The 24,501-nt window shown below is 17.2% G+C and overlaps 5 protein-coding genes and 1 pseudogene across 6 annotated transcripts; 3 read left to right on the forward strand and 3 right to left on the reverse strand.

Annotated features, from left to right (window-relative positions):
* Positions 1-223: 223 nt before the first annotated feature.
* On the reverse strand, positions 224-679 carry PADL01_0002300 (Plasmodium exported protein, unknown function; the record flags this gene model as incomplete). Its single annotated transcript, XM_028680514.1, has 2 exons — positions 224-472; positions 608-679. The coding sequence occupies 2 exons, from the start codon at positions 677-679 to the stop codon at positions 224-226; spliced, it is 321 nt and encodes a 106-aa protein (XP_028541292.1).
* Positions 680-2,950: 2,271 nt separating this feature from the next.
* PADL01_0002500 (ring-infected erythrocyte surface antigen) lies at positions 2,951-6,401 on the reverse strand (the record flags this gene model as incomplete). Its single annotated transcript, XM_028680515.1, has 2 exons — positions 2,951-6,001; positions 6,207-6,401. The coding sequence occupies 2 exons, from the start codon at positions 6,399-6,401 to the stop codon at positions 2,951-2,953; spliced, it is 3,246 nt and encodes a 1,081-aa protein (XP_028541293.1).
* Positions 6,402-9,621: 3,220 nt separating this feature from the next.
* On the reverse strand, positions 9,622-10,800 carry PADL01_0002600 (annotated as a pseudogene). The gene is made up of 4 exons: positions 10,732-10,800; positions 10,067-10,499; positions 9,841-9,939; positions 9,622-9,710 (listed from the first exon to the last, which is right to left on the reverse strand). Coding segments are annotated over exons 1-4 (690 nt in total).
* A 1,640-nt stretch (positions 10,801-12,440) lies between these two features.
* Positions 12,441-13,350, forward strand: PADL01_0002700 (Plasmodium exported protein (PHISTa), unknown function; the record flags this gene model as incomplete). The annotated part of the gene is made up of 2 exons (XM_028680516.1): positions 12,441-12,575; positions 12,652-13,350. 2 exons carry the CDS (start codon positions 12,441-12,443, stop codon positions 13,348-13,350), a joined length of 834 nt encoding a protein of 277 aa, XP_028541294.1.
* A 4,834-nt stretch (positions 13,351-18,184) lies between these two features.
* Positions 18,185-19,173, forward strand: PADL01_0002800 (Plasmodium exported protein (PHISTa), unknown function; the record flags this gene model as incomplete). The annotated part of the gene is made up of 2 exons (XM_028680517.1): positions 18,185-18,322; positions 18,439-19,173. 2 exons carry the CDS (start codon positions 18,185-18,187, stop codon positions 19,171-19,173), a joined length of 873 nt encoding a protein of 290 aa, XP_028541295.1.
* Positions 19,174-20,793: 1,620 nt separating this feature from the next.
* Positions 20,794-21,556, forward strand: PADL01_0002900 (stevor PIR protein, putative; the record flags this gene model as incomplete). Its single annotated transcript, XM_028680518.1, has 2 exons — positions 20,794-20,862; positions 21,029-21,556. 2 exons carry the CDS (start codon positions 20,794-20,796, stop codon positions 21,554-21,556), a joined length of 597 nt encoding a protein of 198 aa, XP_028541296.1.
* Positions 21,557-24,501: the final 2,945 nt, after the last annotated feature.

A 24,501-nucleotide genomic window follows, 5' to 3' on the forward strand; every position in this document is an offset into this window, starting at 1 on the left:
AGAAAAATGATTTATGAAATAATTAAACAAAAAACAAATTAATAGTTTGTACACAATTTGTTTGGTTGAATGTTTTAAAATTAACATAAAAATTTATTAATCGTTATATGTATATATATATATATATATATATAGTAGTTGATGGTATCATGCGTGAACACTATTTTTCAAGGAATATATTTTTTTCATATTAACAATTATCGATTTCATCTGGGTTTAGAGTTCACCCAATGTTAGTATAATCATTTAAGTCTATTGAATTTTCTTGTTCAGATTCATCAATTATACTTGTCTGTTTTTTATTTGTGTCTTCATTTTGTTTTATTATCTTTTCCTTTAGTTTATCTTCGACTGATTGTTTTTTACTTATTGGTTGTGTATTCAAACATTGTGCTAAGGATCTTATAGATATATTTTGTCTTGCTACTTTTTTGAAGTTGTATACATTTTCATAACATGAAGGAATCAAGTTCTACAATTGAAAAAAAAACAAAAGCATATTTATTTATTAATGAGTTATTATATATATTTTTCTAATTTATCAAATATAATAATAATAATAATAAATAATATATATATATTATATGTTTGTTCATTATTTTTTTACCCTATTTGATAATAACAAAAGTTCCAATACAATAGAAAAAAGGAATATTTTAATAGAAGAAAATACCATCATTTTAAAAAAGAAAAAAGTTAATATATATATATATATATTTTTATTTTTTATATGATATTTATTTTTCCTTTTATGTGTAATTATTATAATAAATAATATATATTATATTATGTATTTAAATAATAATATATATATATATCTTATATATTTTTTATATAAAAAGTGTTACATGAACTTTTGATCAATTTATATTATTTAATAATATAGCATTCGAATTATAACATTTCTGATGCGTTAAATATTGTATATTAAATAATATATATGTATATATATATATATATATATATATATATATATATATATATATATTTTATTTTGTAGTGTCAATACAATTTATATATATAATAAGGTTTAATATATAAATATTTCTATTTAATAATTTAGAATGAATATGATGTTTATATTTTTATATTTTTTTATATGCAAGAATATAACTTACACATTTTTACTATATTTATTATTGATTACAGAATTTATGAAATGCTATGATACTAATAACATATCTTGAAAATATTAAGATTAATTAATTATATTATATACCTATATATATAATACTATATATATATTTTTTTTATATATGTATGTATTTTGTTCAATGCACTACATTTTTTATGAACCTACTTTTTTTTTTTTTTTCTTTTTTATTGGGAATAGTATTTTAAAAATGAAACACTTTAAGAAATGAACCCCAGGATAAAAACAAAAAATAACATAATTATTATTTATTCCTAAAATTTTTTAAATGTTATTTTTGTGATGTTTTGTATTACAAAAAAATAAATAAATATATATATATATATATATATATATATATATATATATTTTAATTTAAAATTATTAAATTAGATGTAATATATAAGTGTACATGCTTATTACAATATAATGGAACTAATAAAAACTGGAATCTTCTAAATGTATGTTTTGTAAATTTTTTTTGAGTATAAATAAGAATTATTTATTTTTTTAATTTAAGCAATAAAATAAAAATAAAATTATAATATATTATTATTATTTTTTTTTCATGTGTAAATATGTTTGAACATTTTGTTGTGTGATAATAGAATGGTTTTTTTTAAAAAAAACAAAAAAAAAAAAAAAAAAAAACCATAATGAACTAATATATTCTTAATATAAAATTTTGGTAAAATATAATATATATATATATTGTATTTTTGTTTTATTAGTTGAAAAAAAATATATATTTTTTTGTTTTCATTTTATCTTTAAAAAATATTTTTCTTGTAACAAAATAAAGATTCTATTGTAATTGAATAATTATGAATATTAGTAACATTATGTTATAATATATATATGTATAATAATATACTTATATTTATATATGATATATATATATATATATATATATATATATATATATATATATATAATATATATATATATAAATGTTCTTATAATTATATTTTATATTTATTCTTTTATACATAATAAATTATTGTATCAGTAATATACTTTTAACATAAAATATATATATATATATATATATATCTACGGGAAAAAATTTTGTTTAGAAATAATTTTAATTTAATATGAATTTAATTATTTTTTAAAACATGTAGTTCCAAAATTTTAATTTTTAATACATATATTATATATATATGTATATGAATTTATTTAATTGTTTCTTTATACTGAGGCATGATTCTTGAGGTAGAAAAATTTTAATAGGATCATACTAGAATTAATATATTTATTATTTTGCAAATTACAATAATAAAAAAGTATTATTTTTATTTGATATTATTTTTTTTTTATTTAAAAAAAAAACAGTAAAAAAAAAATAAACGGAATATTTTTTTATTTAGAAGAAAACTATTATTAAGTCATTTTTCTATTTATATATGTTCTTATAAAAAAAGTTCTTGAATCATTTATATTTATAAATTTTTTTTTTTTTTTTTTTTTTTTTTAATTATAAAAAAAAATAAGACAAATAAAATATGAAAACATTAAAAGACAAATACACAATACAAATTATATGGAAAAAAAAATTAAAAAGAATAGAAAAAATATAAATTACAAAATAATTGACATATATATATCATATAGCAAATTAAAAGAAATAAATATGTAAACAAAATTTAAAATAACAAATACATTCATGCAAGGAAAAAAAAAAAAAAAAAAAAAAAAAAAAAAACACATTTCTTTTTTATATATCTTGTTTTAAATATTTCATTTTCATAAAGAGATATAGTTCATTTAGTATTATTTCGTTTATAAAAATTAAAACTTTAATATATATGTTTTATTTTATTCATCATATTGTTCATTGTGTTCTTCTGGTATTTCTTCAACATTTTCTTCAGCATTTTCTTCTACATTTTCTTCTACATTTTCTTCAGCATTTTCTTCAGCATTTTCTTCAGCATTTTCTTCTACATTTTCTTCTACATTTTCTTCAGCATTTTCTTCTACATTTTCTTCTACATTTTCTTCTACATTTTCAACATTTTCTTCTACATTTTCTTCTACATTTTCTTCAACATTTTCAACATTTTCTTCAACATTTTCAACATTTTCTTCAACATTTTCAACATTTTCTTCAACATTTCCTTCAACATTTTCAACATTTCCTTCAACATTTTCAACATTTCCTTCAACATTTTCAACATTTTCTTCAACATTTTCAACATTTTCTTCTACATTTTCTTCTACATTTTCAACATTTTCTTCTACATTTTCTTCAACATTTTCTTCTACATTTTCTTCTGCATTTTCTTCTGCATTTTCTTCTGTATATTGGTATACATTTGCATTTGATCTTTCCTTTTCTTGCTCTGCCTTAACTGTGATTATTCCATGAATAATATTTTCTACAATATCTCTGGTATCATATTTTTTTGCTTTTATCGCGCCTTTTTTACTACCTGCAAATTTCTCCATAATGGCTGATAATTCTTTTAATGATTTAGCTCTATTTGTAATAGTTTTTTCATCTACTGATGAATCTGTCAATATGTGTTCAGCGGCATTAAAAACTGTCTTCTCTATATCATCAATGGAAATATCTACTATATTACTAACAATTGTTTCTAATATTTTGGTCTGATCTGTTTCACTTAGGTCTAAAATATTGATTGATTTGTTATCAGTATCAACATTAGAATTGGTGTTTTCTAAATTGTATATTATTGAATTTATTTGTTCACTAGTTCCTAAATATTTTTTCAATGTACTCATTAGATTATCATTTATATTTGATAATTCCTTTCTATTATTATGAGATCCAGCTTCAAGTTTTTTAATTGATTTCTTGGATTTTTTCAAATGGCTTTTAGCAACATGTTTAAATGTAAATCTTAAAGATTCTAATATTGGTTTAGCAAAGTGAGATCTCATTACACCTTCAAGTTTTTCTATAATTGGTAGATTCCATTCTGCATTGCCATCTATATATGGTTGTATAATATTTAATAAAGATTCAGATACATATAGTTCTCTTTCTTTTTGATATTCTTCCAAAAATTTTAATAAGTGTTTACTTTTATTCTCAAAATCTTTCATAGATAATCTCTTTTCAAAAACGAATCTCAAAAGAGTTGCTATTTTGGGCGTTCCGGTAAAAGAATTCAATCTGTCTAAACTAGATAAAAAGTAAAACAAGGATGGATTAATAAAGTTCACGTTTTTTATTCCATCATATCCGTATTTATTGTACCATCTTTTTTTATCAATATCTGATAAAATTTGATAGGCTTCGTTGACTTTTCTAAAGTTGTGGAAATCAGAAAGATCTGATTTTTGATTTTCATAGTACAAATCAGCTAACTTAAAATAACGTTCAGAAATTTCATTCATATCTGCATTAACACCAACACCTAATACATCGTAATATAATGTATCGGGTATTTCAATTGTTGGAGCTACTTCTGAATCTTGTTGAACTTCACTAACAGCTTCTTCTATATTTTCTTGAATAGTAGATATTTCTTCTTGTATTTGACTTTCATCAACAGTTTGTTCTTCTACATTTTCATCAACAGTTGGTTCTTCTACATTTTCATCAACAGTTGGTTCTTCTACATTTTCATCAACAGTTGGTTCTTCTACATTTTCATCAACAGTTGGTTCTTCTACATTTTCATCAACAGTTTGTTCTTCTACATTTTCATCAACAGTTTGTTCTTCTACATTTTCATCAACAGTTTGTTCTTCTTCATTTTCATCAACAGATCCTTCTTCCTCATTTTCATCAACAGATTCTTCTTCAGATGCAGATAACATATCAGCATATTTCTGTTTTTCCAAATCAAACAACAAATCTTCATCTGTATAAAGAGCATCTGATGAATCATCATCCAAATATTCACCATCCTTTACGGTATCATAAAAGTTAACAGCTGAATTTTTAATACTAGCTTTTAAAGATGGTAATATATCACCATATTCATTTATTCGTTGTTCTCCAACTTCTTCTACTGAATCTTGTTGTGGTTCAACTTTTTCGTAATCTTCACCCGCACAACATAACCATCCTCTTCTTCTTTTTTTTTTTTGCAGCTTTTCTGCTCTTTTCTTCATTTCTTCTGCTGCCGCCTTTGCTGCTCTCATTTCTAAACTTTTCAATTCCCCTATATGTTTAAAAGAAGAAAGGTCACTATTCATAATTTTTCTGCACGAATATTGAATTTGGTTGGATAAAGCTTTCCAAGCGATTTGGTTCAAAACAGTCAATCTTCTATATTCTTCAAGATTTAAATACTTCTGTCTGTACCAGGTTTGAAATTGTTTGTTCAATCTTTCTTCAAGGTTATCTCCTCCTTGATTAATAAGTTTTAAGCATTGTCCCCATTTGCTCTCTAATACTTCTTTTGGCATATCATATTGAGTCTTGTACTGACTGTAAGTTTTCTCTAATTTTTTTTTTAGAAATGCATATTTTTTTCTATTAATATCCATTACATCATCCCATAAAGTTTGCATTGCTTTAATAATATCTTCTCCATTACTTCCTATGGTATCAACCCTTTGGTTAAAGTCTAAAAGAGTTTTATCTACAATAAGTGGATTGAACTCCTTTGTATGAGGAATGGCTTCATAGTTATTATTAAATTTATATCTATTTACATCAGTCATCAACTTATCATTAAAACCCAAAATATTTGTATGATCAATATCAGGATTACCTTCAAAGGTAAAAGTTGATTTTTCCGTTGGTAAACCAAATACTTGACTTACAACTATTGGGTTTTCAGTGTCAGCATATGGGTTTAATGGTAATTGTTCTCCATATAAATTTCTTGAGCATCTGTCAGTATATTGTATGCCAGAACTTGAACTTCCATTATATGCAAGATTACCCTATGAAAGAAAAAAATTATATATATATATATGCATACAATATAATAATAAAAAGATTACATTAAAAGATAATAGGTATTATATTTTCTATATAAAATATATATGATATACAAATAAAATAAACACAAACATAAAATTAAATATAAATATATAAAAAAATATATTATTTCAATGAAAAAAATAAAAAAAAAAAAGAAAAACTTACATTTAAAATGATATATAGTACTCCAAGAATTGGAAGAACAGCACGTTTAGAACACAACGCCTTTAAAAAACTCTTGTTTTCACTTCTTCTTTCTTCTTCATCAAATGAATATATGGTGGGACTTTTTTCCTTAACATTTCTTGTGCCCATATATTGTTGAGAAAACATCCAACTATATGCGCAAAAAGGTTTCATAATTATTTAAATATTTTCTTATTATAAATTATTTAAGTATAAAAATAAAACCAAGTAATTTTTTTTTTTTTTTTTTTTTAATAATATTTTGTCTATAAATATAATATTATTATAATATTATATATATAAATAAAATTAGTAGTAAATTTTTTTTTCTATCTTGAAAAAAAAAATATAAAATTATAAAAATAAAAAAAAAAAAATATATATATATATTATTATAATATAATAATAATAAAAAAATATTTTTTTTTTTTTTTTTTTTTTTTTTTTTTTTCTCGCTATATATAAATAATAAAAAAAAAAAATATATAAAATAAATTATTTCTTTTTTTTTTTTTTTTTTTTTTCAACAATATTTATATAAAAAAAAAATTCTATAAAATTTTATTTTTTTATAATTATTATTTATATTATTTCTTTTTCGTATTTTTTATTAAAATAAAAAGAACAAATAAACAGAGAAAGCTTATTTATTTTATAGTTATTTATTTATTATTATTTTTTTTTTTAATAATTTAATAAGAAAAGTATTTTATATTTTAAAATATAAAACCAACGAAATCTACCAACAGTTAGATGAAACTATATATATATAGAATAAATTATTAAATAAATTATTTGTTTTATTTTATTTTTATTATTTTTATTTATTTATTATTATTTTTTTTTTTTTTTGTATTTCCTTTAATATAATGTTAGCAAATAAAATAATAAAATATAGCTTTAAAAAAAGAATAAAGAAATTCTAAGAAATATTAAATAATAACAAAAATAAAGCGTCTCACTCATAACCATTTATTTGTTGTTATTATAGAAAAAAAAAAAAATACAACAAAAGAATATATAAAATATTATATAATTAAAAATTATTCATTCACTTTAAAAATTTTATATTTTATTTAAATATCTTACATTATAAAACAGCATGTATAAAAATAAACAGATTATTTCATATATATATATAAATAAATACATATAAAATATTATGTTTATATGTTATTATATATTATATATATATATATATATATATATTCTTTTAATTTATTTCGTTTCTTAATTTTTTTTTTTTATATATTTCTTTAATTTTTAAAATAACGCAGTTACAGATTTTATTTAGAATAAATCTAATTCTTAATAAACACAAAACCCTAATAATTTTAAATTCTTTTATAAAATTTATTTTTTTTTCATATTAATATATATATAATTCTTTTATAATATTATATATTAAAATAATGCTTCAAATAATTTTAATAATAATTATAATTATATATGAATGCATTTTTTTTATAATTTAATTAAATAATTTAAAAACTACATAAAAAAATTTAAATAAAAATATGATGATTATTATATAACAAGTATATAAATTATTTTTTTAAAATAAATAATATATAAAATAAGATATATATTATATATTATTAAATATCATTATATTTTTAACATTTTAATCTGTTGTAAGATTAGAACAAAAGCATTGAGGATATATAAATAAAATTCTATGTACTTATTTTTTATATGTTTTAATTAAAAAGTATACCATGCATGTTTTTATAAATAATTTAATAATACATATAAAATAAAATATATATATAATATATATATAATTTTTAAAAATAAGTTTATATATATTTGTTTTTTATAAAAAATACTTATTTTAAATTTATAAGTATATATATTATATAATTATATTAATATTTAAAAGTGTCACCTATATATATAATATTATATTTTTGTTCTGTTTATAATAAAGAAAAAAAAAAAAAAGAAAAAAAAAAAGAAAAAAAAAAGGATTTCTTTTTTGTATCATATTTTATAAAAAAAAAATATATAAATTTATTTTAAGTTTTTTTTTAAAGTTTTTTCTTCTTTTAAATGAATAAAATATAAATAAATAAAGTTTATAATACAATATATAGTATTTATAATTTTATTTTTTATTTAAATTTTTTTTTTTTTTTTTTAGTATAATTATTAAAATTGTAATTTTTTATATAAGAAAATATTTTTGTTCCTTTAATTTTTTTAAAATATTTTTTTTTTTTTTTCGGAATTTTTTCAATAGTCTTTAATAAATATTTATTAATAATCGTAGTACTAAAATTTTTATAAAAATAAAAAAGAGCAACAGTTATATTTTTTTTGTATTCTAATAAAATAAATATTTCTTTATATGAGTAAATACACAATATGTTGTATTTATGTAAAGGCATCATATAATATATAATATATTTGCGGTTTATTTTTTTTAATTTATACTGGCATATTTTAATTTTTTCTCTAAATAAAAATAAAAAATGATTGTATATGATATAAAAAAAGTGTAATGGTTGAAGAGAATTTATGTTTTTCTTAGAAAAAAATGATTTTTTGGAATAGGATATATATCTATGTCTTTTGAAATATATATAATTATTCAATTAATAATATAAAATATAACTAAAAATAAAATATATATAATGTATTTAAATATTTCAATATATTATTATTAGTGAATGGACTGTATATTAAAAAAAATTTGTTTCTGAAACATAGAAATGTTTCAATTTAAATTTCTTTATTTTATATGTAAATTTTTTCTCATATATATTTTGTATAATAAATATTTTGATATAACATGATGAAAATTTTTTTTTGTTTATGAAATTGTTATCTACATTTTTCCTTAATTTAAAAGATAAAAAAGAAAAAATTAAAATTAAAATAAAATTAAAAGTAATTTTATAAGATGTAATATTTAAAAAGAAAAGAAAGAAAAGAAAAAGAGCTTTATTATATTTTGACAGTTATGAATTATTTACTATAAATATGATATACTATGTATTTAATATTTTATAATGAAATGTAAACATATCATAAATAAAAGTATAATTATAATATATAAACATTTGAAATTTAATTGTATACCATATATTTAATATAAAATATGAATAATGAGTTCTAAAATGAATTTTAGACATATAAATTTCAAAAGAATAAAATGAATTATAAATTATAGTAATTATCATTTTAACTTCAAATTGTTTTTTTTTGTTTTTTTATTTAAATATATGTAGTATAATGTCCATAAAAAAAATTTTATTTAAGAATAAATTCTTTAAATAATATAAGTTATATATAAAAAAAAAATATTATAAAACATTATTGATATATCATTGATAAGTAAAATTCTTCATATTCTAAAAAATACATTACCGTACATAAATGTTTCTTGCATTCATGTTTCCATGAAAATTTTCTTCTTTTGCGTAACAACATATATAAAAGCTATCACTGTTATAAATATTAAAACAAACACAGCAATTGCTATAAGATATGAGAAAAACGCTCCACTAGTAGCAGAGGCAGCACGTACGTTGTAGGTGGATAAAAGGGAAACTCTAATTATATTAATATTTTGAAATAAAGTGACAAAAAAAAAAAAAAACATTTACACAAACAAGGGATTTAGTCAATTGAGTAAGGGTATTTCCAATATAAGAGGCTATAATTACCCCTTGAGCAACAGTAGCATCCATATTAGTATCATAATTTCCTACAAATACAGAAAAAAGGAACAGATTCCTAAACTTAAACACAAACTCTTTTTAAATTATCTATATAATTATCAACTACATTATTTTAAGAAGATAATTGATCGTATGAATACATGTTATTTTAACATTCAGAAGGATTATCATTTTCATTATTTGATTTATCTGAAAGTTTTCGAAAATATAGTTCTTGTTTTCCATCAAAATCATTATAAAGCTTTCTTTGCATTCCTAAATATCCAAGGCGACCAGGAGATATGTTTGAATTTCCTCCTTGTGTGTTATTATATATTTCTTTTTTATATTTCTTTCTATTTGGTGTTCCAGGAAATTTCTTATTTCTTATTGGTGGTACTTTTTCTTTTGTTTTTTTTTCATCATTTGAATATTTGTTTTTCTTGCATTTTCCTTCATTCGTATTTGAATATTCGCCTAGTTCATTATTTTCATGTTCATCGTTTGTTGTAAGTTCATGTGATAATTCTCCTAATAGTCTAAAATTTGTTGTCCTTAAAACCATGTTTTCATGGTTCATATTTATATATAATGCATCGCAGTCATTCTGTAAAAATGTAGAAAAACAAAAAAAAATAAAATCAATAAATTAATAAAAAAAAAAAAAAAAAAAAAAAAAATTAAATTAAATTATATTATATTATATTATATTAATCATTCATTCTTATTATAAATAAATATGGAAATTATAAATAAAAATATTAAAATGTATAATAACAAAAGGTTGTTTTGATTTGTATACATGTATATATATAATTTGCAACTTTTTTATTTCTCACATTATAAAATAAGGTTATTGCTCCTAATACGATTGAAAATATAATTAATTTAAAATTATAAGATATCATTTTTAATATATATGCTATTGTATTTAGAGATGTAATATATATATATATATATATATATATATATGTGTATATTATATAAAAAAAAAGATATTAAGAAAATATGTATATATATTATTAATGAGGTTCAGTTTTAATAACAAATAATATTTTCTATATATAAAAAATCGTTTAAAAAAAAAATTTATGTGCTTTAAGATGTAATATAAATATATTTTATTATTTTTTTTTTTTTTATTAGATATACAAAAGAATAATATAATTTTATAAAATTTGTGTGAATTATATATAAATATAAAATAATTTTTTTAAAAGTTTTTTTACATTTTGTTAGAGTTAGTATTATTGTAAATTATGCAAATATGTGTAATGTTTATATATATATATAGTTCTTTATATTAATGAATCGTGATGTTCATATTTATAAATATAAGACTTATAATATAAATATTAATTTAAAATATTAATAAATTAAAATTAATCATAGAAATAAATAATTAATATATTTTTATATTTTTTATAAAAAAAAAAAAAAAAAAAAAAAAAAAAAAATTATCTTTTCTTTATATAATTATTTCACATTTTACATATATATATGTGAGTTATATATTTTATTATTTAATTATATATCTACTATACAATGGAGTACTAAAATTTTTAAAAACGTTGAAATAAAAAGAGAACATAATACAGTTATAATTGCTAAATTATAGTTCTTGAGTTATTTTTTAATTAGATTATACATTTATTATATATTAAAATAATGTTTATAATATATATTTGTATATATTTTCTAATAGATATTTAGAGATTGTTCTATTTTTAATATATTTAATTATTATTATGTACGTTATGTATTTTATGGCGTTTGAACGCAATGATCTATATATCTATTACAACAATATTAAAATTGTGTGTTAATTTATTTTCATTTAATCAATTATCCATAATTTTGTAAAATTAGATAATAAATATAAATATATAAATATAATTAGTTCTTTTTTTCCTTTTTATTGTAATACATATAATACATATATACAATAGAATTGAGGTTATATTTATCATTATTATTTTATTTTATATTAATTAATTTTTTTTTTTTTTTTTTATTATTATTTATTTATCTATATTTTTTATTTTATTTTATTTTTTAATATTATTATTTTATTTTTTTTTTTTTTATATTATTGTTATTTTTTTTTTTAATTTTTAAATAATATATAAGAAAATAATTTGCTTGATTTAATTAATTTATTATATAGACGTTTTTTGAAGTTAAAAATAATTATTATTTTTTATGTTAATATTATTAAGAGTGTTATAGTATTTTGAAAGCAAAAATATTTATCATTATATTTTTAACTTTTTTAAATATATAAGTATATGCTTATAATAATATCTTTTGATTAATATGAGATATAAAAATAATAAATATATATCATATATTTAACTATATAATAATTTATTATATATATATATATATATATTTATATATTATTGTGAAGTACACATAATATATTAAAAAGTAATATAGTGTAAGTAGCATTTATATATAATAATTTACTGTTATAATACAATTTTATTTATTTTAAAATTACATAATATTATTTGTTAAAATATAAAATAAGAATAATACTATTAAGATGAAATATCATTGTGCAGAATATTATACTGAAGAAACAAATATTAAAAACACAAGGAATGTTTGTTCCGTTAGACAAAAATTTTTAAATTTGTTATCAATTACTGGAATTTTATTATTAGTAGTAGTACTAAACGTAAGTTAATAAATGTGAAACTTTTATAATATCAATATATATATATATCTTTTTATATCAATTATTTTTTCTACAGAATATAATAATATGTGAGAAACGTGAAACAATGGATGGAGGAAATTATCATATATATAGAAGAAATTTATCTGAGTTAAAAACTGAAAAGAATACAGGATTAAGAAGTAGCAGTTTAAAGAATAAAGGATTAAGAAATAGCAGTGAAAAGAATATGTTAACAAATAACAAAGATGAAAAAAATAATAATATTCCTCTTAGTTCACAATGTAATAATATAAATTATAATGATTTATCACAACAATTAACACTGGAGGATTTACATAATGTATTAGATAATTTAAAAGAACGTCCATCTAATGAAGATCTTTATAACATATGGAATCATGCTTTGGGTATATCTAAAGAAGGATTTCATGATATGATAAGAGAATTAGCGCTTTATATCGAAGATTATTTACTTACATATGAATATCAACGTTATCATCATTTTGGAAAAAGGAAACCTATATGTGTAAATAGTAAATACCGTACATGGAGAAAATCAATGAATGAAATTGGACTTGCGCTATCATCTACAGATAGGGAAAATACACTTAAGTTTTATAATTTAGTTAAAGATGGAGCAATACTTGATGAAATGAAAAACTTTATTTATTTATTTATAAAGTATTATGATACATTAAAAAATGATTTATTTAAAGAACATATGAACATATTTACAGAAAGGATGAATAATCCCAAAAGATTACGTATTTAAAATATAAATTTATATGAATATCAATTATGTTGTTTTATGGGAAAATACCTATATAATATAATTTTACTATATTAGATAAAAATTTAAATTAAGGTATATTTATTAAATTCCTTATATAAGTTATTATATTATGGAATATATATATAATAGCAGAAATATAAAATATATTATATTAATAATAATATTTATAATTATCTAAAAGCATTTTCGAAATTTATAAGTTACAATTTATTAGTATCCATTAGCTATATTACTTTATAAAATGGATGGATCCGATATTTATAGCACATATTGTTAAAAAAGTTTTTTTTTCTATAATACAATATATATATATTCCTATCACAATACTAATGTTATTATAATAGTATTTTAACGTTTCGTGTTTTCGTATTTGTTTTCATTTATGTTTATGTTTATGTTTTTTTGTTTTTTATTTCTTGTTTTTTGTTTTAGTTTTGTGTTTTCGTTTTTGTTTTTTGGTTCTTGTTTGTACTCCTAATTATTATCATTATCATTATAGGAATAACATAATATTTAGATATATTATGATTTTTTTTTTTTTTTTTTTAAATAATTATTAAATACATATAAAAAAAATATATATTATTACTTGTTCAGCATATATATTATTTAATATTATCTTTTTAATATATAATAATATAATTTATTATAATAACCATTAATAAAATATAATGATTAAAAAATATAAATATATCAATTATAGTTTGATAGCATGTAAGAATAGAATTATTCTATGATAAATTGTAATATATATGTATATATTATACAATAATATATGTTTATAATATAGAAAGCTACAAATAAATATACAATATATTATTATATTGTACATATAATTTTTCTTTTTTTTAAATTTCCTTATAATAATAAATATCATTATATATATATATATATATATATATTTGTCTCAGTTATATTATTTAATACATTAATAATAAATATATAAACGTTTTATATCCTTTGAAACATTTTTGAATAATATAAAAATAATAATGTTAATATTTGTAACGACATATATTAATTAAAGAGAAACGTGAGAATACCATAAAATTTATAAGAAAACCAAAATATATATATCAGAAAATAACAAAGAATAATAATAAAAAAAAAGAACACTAAGTTTTTAAAATGTATATATACTATTATTTCAAGGTTTTATTCATATCATATATTATAATAAACAATGATTCTTTTTAATTGATTTATATTATTGTAAAGATATAAAATTATATATTAGTATATCTATTTTATATACATATTCTAATAAGATTTAATATATATATGTTGTACATCTTTAACAACAATTATTTAAATATTTTCATGTTATTTACAACAAAAAAAAAAGTTTTTTGTAATTAGAGTTTTACATGTTATATATAGTCATAAAAATAGAATTTAATTGTAATTTATGATGTGTAATAAAGTAATATTTTATTAGAAAATGAAAAAAAAAAAAAACAGAAATTATATAAAATGTGGAAATGTTTTATTTTAATTAGTGCTTTTAAAATTTAATTAATTAATTAATTTTATTTTTTGTTATAAGTAAATGGGGAAATATTGGTCCAGTAAGAAAATATATTTGCATGATGAAAAAAGAATTTTTCATCATACTTTAAAAATTATAACAATAATTAAGTTTCAATATATGCAATTCCTTTAATAAAATTAAATGTATTATTATATTTTAATTATTTAGTTATAATTTTTATTATAATATAAGCAACACAATACAAATGAAAAATCATTACACAAATATCTTATTATTGTTTGGTCTTCCTTCAAATAAATCATTAAGGTACTAACAAATATGCATGAAAAAATTATAATTATAATATATATATATATTGGCATATGCTACATATATAATTATACTTGTATATCCATATACCTTATATATAAAAATAACATTTATATAAACATATATTATATATAATTATAACAAAAATATATATTATCTAAGAATATAGATAACTATAATATATATATGAATGTTATATTTTTTCTAGGTAAATAAAAGATCGAACTATTATAGAGTATATATTTTACATATATCAAACCAAACCAAAACAAAATTCCAATCAATAGTTTATTATGAAAATATGATTTGTACAAATCATCTATCTATGAAAACACCACAGAAATAGAAGAAGTAAGGAAGTAGTTCTATGAAAAAAGCTTTAAATTATTTGGATATTAGAAGAACGTATGTAAAAAAAAAAAAAAAGAACGAAAACAATGAAAAGTATAATTTTTTAAGAATTTATAAAAAAATTATATTAAAAAATTAAACAGAGAAAGTATTAACAGAACTATTTTCGTCATTGCAAACTGGCATAAAGAGATACGATTTACGTGTATGTGAATATAAAAAGACTTTATCATATAAGTTCTAAAAAAGTTGTCTCAATTTTGATTCTATTTCAGGATATGCGGCACCACGTTGTGTTTGTTTGTAAAGGTCTCACAAATAAATGGAAAAGTACTTCTTTCTTTCTTTTATAGAAATTATTAAGCAAACAATTATTTCTTTATCTACGAAATAAGGAATTTATTATGGTATTAAATATATAATTGGTGAAGTAAAAAATAAATTAGATATATGTATATAGGTTTATCTCAATTGTGAAAGTATGCTAATGTAGAAAAGCTTAATAATGAAAATGTATTTATTGAATAAGTGAATTTTCAATATAATATGTAATTCAATGTATCTGGTTATAATGAAAAAGAAGTTCTTGGACTTGTGGTAAAAGAAGAATGTTTTCACTATCAAGATGTTTGTAGAAATAAGCATACAAAATATTGTGAGGAATATTAAAAAAGGTTGTTGACGCACATTCTACACACGTTACTAATGTAACTAATATATTACATATAGAATAAAAAAAGATGTAATAGATGCTACGTGTACTAGTTACAATACTGCTATTATTTCTTCTCTCGATTACATATTGTTTATAGTTTTGGTTATGGTATTTAAGTTTTTATTATTACGCGATTGTAGAATAAAGAAAAGGAAGAAAAATTACATTACACAAAATTGTTAAATCAATTTTTATTAGTAGTCATGATATTAAATACAATTGAATGTTGTGTAAATATTCTAGTTAGAAATACAACGATATTATGGCAATCATAGTTTTTGTAAAATTATAATGTTTTTTCTTATAATGTTATATTGGTTATCATAATGTGGTTATTTAATTATTTAATTTAAATTATTTTATTTTATTATATTTTATTTTTTAAATGAACAAAGTGTAATTTATATTTTTTTTTAAATAAGGAACTTATATATAAAAATATATTGTTAATATATTATTTAATAACACAATGTATGATATATTTATTAAATACGTCATATAAAATAATATATAAAAAGAGAAATATATCATATTATTAATTATATTCTATTAATACTTTATTAAAATCATAATAATATTCACATAATATGAATGAACACAAAAAAAAATATAAATTTATTTAATAATATTCATTGTTATATTTTTATGTTTATAATATATTTAATAAACACTTATGATTATTTAATTTTTTAATATCTTAAATAATATAAGATGTTATATTAACCGTTTATTTTTTATTTTATTTTTTTTTTTTCCCTTTAATTAAAAAATAAAAAAAATATATTAAAATATTAGGTGATATATATATTAACGAAAATATAATTTATATACTTTATTATTATTACATAATAATCATAGATACATAGTTAACATAAATATTTATATATCGACACATTTATAATATAAAAATAGTGTAAAAAAAATATTTTAGGTCAGTTAGTGTTCTAAAATGGGAAATATATATATAAAATGATAATTATAATTTTTATTATCATAAAAATATTTGTATTATATCCTTTTTGTGCCTAATCGTATAAATTTTATAATCCTTATAAAACACTCAAAATATCCTCTAAATATTAATAAATTAAAATGTATTAAAAAAAAAAAAAAAAAAAAAAAGAGAAAAAAATTGTAAAATGGAAATTAAAGTGTTCTAAATTTTTCGGAAATTTTTATCTGAAATCAGTTATATATATTGATGAGTTGAACTGGTCAATTTAAATGTATATTTTGTGTTATATATTTATATATATATATAAATATAACAATGTATAATATATATAGATATAAAATCAAAGTAATATTTATAATAGTAAAAGTGGAAAATTTACAATACATAGATAGTTATTATCCATATTTGTTACTGTTTATAATAAATTTTATACAAAATGTACTTTTATAATAACCCAAAAATACAATAATTAAATAAAATAAAACAACAGTTGATATTTAATAAAATTGAATTAATTTTATTTTATTTTATTTTGATTTCATTTATTTTATTTTATTTTAATTTAATTTAATTTTATTTTAATTTAATTTAATTTATTTTAATATATTTTATTTTATTAATAGATATACAATAATATTTAATATTTATAAAACCTAGTATATTTACACATATATAAATATATTTTATTTATATTTCTATATTTTTATATACTATGAGCATTATGACAAATATATATTTATTACTTTAAATTAAACCAGTGTAATATGATATATATATATTTGATAAATTTATACTATATAATATATTAATAATTATTTACAATAAAATAAGAAACATATACCTATTTATATGTTCATATTGTATTACATCATAGATTCTTTATAAATACAATTTTTTTTTTTGTTTTTTTTTATTTAATACATATAAATATTACTATTTAACATAATTGCATCCTTTATATATTAATCAAAAATATAGTAAAGTTATTAAAATGGAGAGTAAAAAAAACTGTAGAATTTTTTCTTTATATGGTGATAATATGAACCAAAAAGGAACATTACGTTATATTTCTTTTAAATTCATTTGCTTAAGTTTATATGTAATTGGATTTTACTATGTTTTTCTAAATGTAAGTTGATATGAATTTTATTTATTATTATAATTAATTATTTTTTTTTATATAAATTAATTTACTATAAAATATATGTTATATGTATATATGTTTTATAATTTTTTTTTATGTAGACATCGTTAGAAAACACGGGCTTACAAATTGTTAATATTAGCAATGTATATGAACGAAATTTAAGTGAAGCAGAAAAAAATAATAACGGTCCACAAAGGAAAAGAAATTTAAAACTTAAAAATGAAGATGTAAATAAAACAAAATCTAATGGAAATATTAAAAGTAATGAAGAAAAAGTAGAGGAAAATAGAGATAGTACTAACAATGATATGAAGAATAATAATGTGGAAAATAAAAGTAATAGTTCTATGAATAATATAAATTATAACGATGTATCAAAGAATTTAACAGAAAAGGAATTATATGATGTTTTAAATTCATTAAAAGAATGTCCTTCAAATGAAGATCTTAGAAATTTATGGACTCACACACTTGGTATTGCAAAAGAAGGTTTGGATGATATACAGAAACAGTTAAAGGCATCAATACAAAAATATTTAGATAATGATTTTGAAAATGTGATTTCTATGTCAGGTAAGGTGTTTGTATATCAATATAGATTGGAAGGACATATCTCAAGAATATTTCAAGCAGTAACAAATGAAGAGTTAGAATACACTAGACATTTTTATACGTTAATTAATAATAAACATACACTTGATGATATATTAAAATTTCTGTATTCATTCTTAGAACATTTCAAAACATTAAAAAAACAATTACATAAAGATCATCAAAAGGAACTTTTAATTGATGTTGAACAAGATCGTTATACACGAGGACAAAAGATATAATTTTGAAAAAAATATATGTTTTATTTATATTATATTTATATAACATTAATATGTAAAGTTTTTTTAAATCTATTGAATTATATAAAAATATGTTTTTATTATATATATATATATATATATATATATATATAAGAACAATAATAATATGAATGTTGGAGATAATTGTATGTTGAACATATTTATAATTACTATACGAAATACATATATTCATTTATTTATTTCAAAAAAAAAGTAATAAAGTTATATTATTAAAATATCATTTTTTTTTTCTTTTATTTATATATTTATTTTTATATTTCCAATTTTTAATATTTTATGGATTATATACATGTGTGTGTATGTATAAAACTTTAGGATAAATATAATATCCGTTTTTTGTTTTTTTTTTTTAAATTAAAATAAGTAATTTTTTTAATATGTTGTATTATTATATATAATAAGATACATATAAATAATATAATTTATTTGAAACGTTTATGCGCTAATTATATATTACATTATAAAAACAATTAACTAATCTATTTTAGTACATTTTAATAATATTACGTAACTGAATAATTTCATAAAATATTATAAAATAAAAAAATTATTAATTATATATATACATCTTTATTTATTATCTAATTTTACAAAATTATGCATAATATTTTAAGTCCATATAAATGAGCACACAATTATAATATTGTAATAATATATAAATATATCATTTTTATGAAACTTCATAAAATACATATGATATATTAATATAATCAAATATATTAAAAATGGGACCATTTCTAATATCTATTAGATAATATATATATATTTTTATTTTAAAATTTATTTGATTATTTAATAAATATATAATATAAATTAATAATAACACAAAAAGTGCATTTTAGCAATTACAAATGTATTATATCGTATTTTTATTTTAACATTTCTTAATTTTTTTATAACTCAATTCTATAGTAGATATGTAATTAAATACTAGAATGTATAATTCATATTTATGCATATGAAAAATGTGAAATGCTTATATCAAGAAAACATAATTTATTGTTTTGTAAAAAAAAAAAAATAAAAAAAAAAAGGAAAATATTAATTATTTATTTCAATACTTTTAATTATAATGTATTAAGTTTTTATATTAATTTTAATTTAATATTTATTTTATTTATGAACATAAATATCATAATTCAGTCATATAAAGAAATATATATATATTTATATATATTTATATATATATATATATATTACACATATTGTATGTGTTAAATTGGATTAACATGAACATAGGTTTAATAAAATTTTAAAAATATTATTTTACAAAATAATATAATTTACACCTAATTTATAAAATTATATTATTTTCTATACGTCAAAAAAAATAAAATAAAATAAAAATTAAAAGAAAAAAGAAATTAAAAAAAAAAATATATTTATATTAAATATTATTCATCACATATATATTTCTTTTTGAACGATTTATATAAATAGAAAAAACTATTTCATAACAAACTGAATGTTATAAATAATATATGTACAAAATATATTTTGAAATGTCTTTTTCCTTTCTGGTGTACAAGAACACATATAAATAATATCAGATCTCTAAATATCATATCATAAATATTAGAAATGATATATTATAATTTAAAATTAGTTATTTTTTCAATCATATTAGGAACATTAACCTTAATTTATAATGTATGAAAAAGGAAAATTACATATATGTGTCCAATATAAAATTACCTGTTGTTATTTTATATTTTATTATATTTATTCATACCTATCATATTTATATTATAATATATTTAATTAATATAATTTTATTTATTATTTTTTTATTTTAATTTTGTTTCTTCATTTTCAGAATGACTTCAATTCTTTATATAAAAATATAAACTATGAAAACATCGTATTAGGGCCAATAAATTATAGATCCTTAGCAGAATATTCGCATGAACATAGAACAAATCATAAACATAAAAATAGAGAATTAAGAGAATACCAAAAAACTAAAGAAGAACAATACAAAAAAAACAAATATCCAAACGATGGCGCAAAAACAAAACAAAAAATACGACAAGTAACAGAAAATGAAAATACTGGAATATCAAATTTAAGGAAATATAAAAAAGAATCATATGATAACGCACAAGGAGGAAATTCAAATAAATCTCCTCGTTCCCTCAAATATTCAGAAATTCAAAGAAAGCTTTATAATGATTTAGATGGAAAACAAGACAGGGATGTTCAGAATTATTCAGATGATGAATATGATTCTAAGATAGAAAAATATGTACATAAATGTTTTTTGGTTATTTTATTAATTTTGAGTTTTCCCCATGCTCTCGTTTTGCCATGTACATATTGTAAAAAAAAAATGCACACAGACTAATATTTATATTTATAAATAATCATATATTATGTTATATATTTTTATATATATAATAAACTATTATATATATAAATTATAAAGAACATATGTATATTTCTATTTTCATTAAATAATATAAATATATATGTAATATATATAATTTATGTTAATACCAAGCATATTGTATTTCACCAACAAATACTATTATTAATATATTAATAAGAACAATATAAGTAAATAAATAAAATTCATTTTTTTAAATTATATATATTCCATAAAAGAATCATTAGAAAAAGAAAATAATATTTTGCATCTCTATTACACTTTTTTTATTTATATAATTTTTTATATGTTTTATATTATATTATATATTTAAAGAGATGAAAAAAAATTTTTATAATTTATCATAGATTAATTATTTAGAAATATTATAACTATATATTTAAATAATAAAATTATATTAATTTAATATATGTTGAAAATATTATACAATTTTTTTATAATATTATAAATAGAATAAAATGTTTGCTTTCATTATATGTTAAGTTCACTATAATATATAAAAAAATGTTAGATATTATTTCTAAAATCATGGGTATTTCCTATAATGATAATAATAAATATAAAAAAAAAAAAAAAAAACCACAACATACACATATGTAATTTAACAAATATATTATAAATAATGAAAAAAAAATATATTGTTCAATAATCAAAAATATCTTTCTCTAAAATTATATGTAATAAACAATGCATCTTTCCATTTCTTAAATAAATAATTGTATTGACACATTAAATATACGTATAAATATTATCAAATAATTATATATATTCAATATCATATGTTCATATATTATTATAACGAAGATATAATTCTATAACAATTATAAATTAATAAATAAATTATATATATATTATAGGTACTAATTTATATTATATTATTTGTTATAATTATTCTAATAAATAAATATTAAGCGCTTTAATATGACCAATATATATATATATATATATATATATATAAATGCTTTAGAAAGATAAATAGTTTATATATTTATCTCCATTACATATATTTCTAATAAGGTTAATGAAATATATTTAAATACCTAAACATTGCACATTATTATAGTGATAAATTTTGCTATATGTTTCGTTTGAACTTATTTTAAAATATATTCATTAGCACTTATTTCACTTGTCGTAGTCTTTTAATTAATTATTGTTAATATAATTATATTGTTAAATGATACAAGGACTATTCTAACAAAAAAAAAAAAATATATAGATCAATATTTCTTTATGTTTTCTATAGAATAGCAATTGTACCAAAATATAACAAATATATGCATTACATTAAACAAATACAACAATATTTTGATTAAATATTTGTATATAAATCTGATCGTTTGCACATATATATATAAGAATCATAATAATTGTCCCATATAATAATATATGTGTCGCACATAGATATATGTAATATGTTTTACTAATTTTGTATGATGGTTGAAATATAATAATATAATGATGATTACGATGGTAATATTACCTTACAACTCGTATTATGTATCTATATACTATGAATACGAAATGTTTCCAAAGATTCATGGAATATAAAACATAATAATTCATAATACTAGGAACATAAGGAACAAAAAGATATTTCTAAAAGACTTTTTGTTATTTTATTTTATTTCATTTTGTTGTACTAATATGTTATTTATATGGACAATATATTAGGTATGATAGCAATACATATATATATATATATATATATTTATCAATTTATTTATTTGATTTCTTGTAATTTAATTCAATTTCATATTAGCTGTACAAGAAATATGATAAATATAATAACTACAATATAAAAATATATCAAATACGAAAAATTAAGGAAAAAAAATGAATATATTTTATTTTTTTTTAATAATACACTTGAGTTTTCCTTTTGTAATTTTTAGTACCTTTTTTTTTTTTAAATTTTTTTTTTTTTTTTTATTATATATATTTCTTTTTAATATCATTTATTATTTCTTCTGATATATTAATATATCATTAAAATATTCTATGTTATGAATATATAATTTTAAAATATTATATTAATAAAATATTATTATATATATATATATATATATATTAATTTATATAAGTGTTTTATATTTAAAAAAAAATCTATATATTTTATTAATATATCTACAACATATATTACATATGTATGTTTGGATATATAGGTTATATATATATTATAATGGTGGGTATACGTTTTTATTTTAACATAAATTAATTTATATTTTTGTTCTAATATCATAAGTGTCCTTATCGCATATGTACTCTTTTACATAAATGTATATATTTTGAATATAGGTATACCTATATATTTTTTATATATTAAATGTTGTATGATATGTGTTTTATATATATGATTTTTTTTTTTTGGATAAGTATATATATATATTTTTTTGTCATATTTATTCCTTTAATGGTGTTTTCATTTAAGAATTATGTTTCATGTATTTTAATTGTTTTTTTTTTTACATGATATTCAAGAAGAAAATCAAAAATAATAATAAAATAAAAAATAGTAATAATATATTATTATATTTCTTTTTTTTCATTTAAATATATATATATATATTCTTATGTTTAATGAGATCTAAATAGGTAACGTATGTTTAAAAAGGGAAATTTAAAATTTAAATGGTTAGTAATAAAAATATTAAAACTAAAAATTAATGTTGTACTTTATGTTGATATTGTATAAGATAAATATAGTTTTTGTTACAATTTTCATATATTATTATTATAAGTTCTTAGAAAATATTTCTTCCTATAAAACAATACTATAAAAAGAACAATAATAAAAAAAAATACAATTAAAAAGAAAAAAAAAAAAAATACAGACAATAAAAAAATCACTATGCTATAAATCACAAAATGTGAATTAATAAACTTATAATTTTATTAATAAA

The sequence above is a fragment of the Plasmodium sp. gorilla clade G2 genome (assembly GCF_900097015.1).
Source record: "Plasmodium sp. gorilla clade G2 genome assembly, contig: PADLG01_00_3, whole genome shotgun sequence".
Taxonomy (NCBI): Eukaryota; Apicomplexa; class Aconoidasida; order Haemosporida; family Plasmodiidae; genus Plasmodium; species Plasmodium adleri (nom. inval.).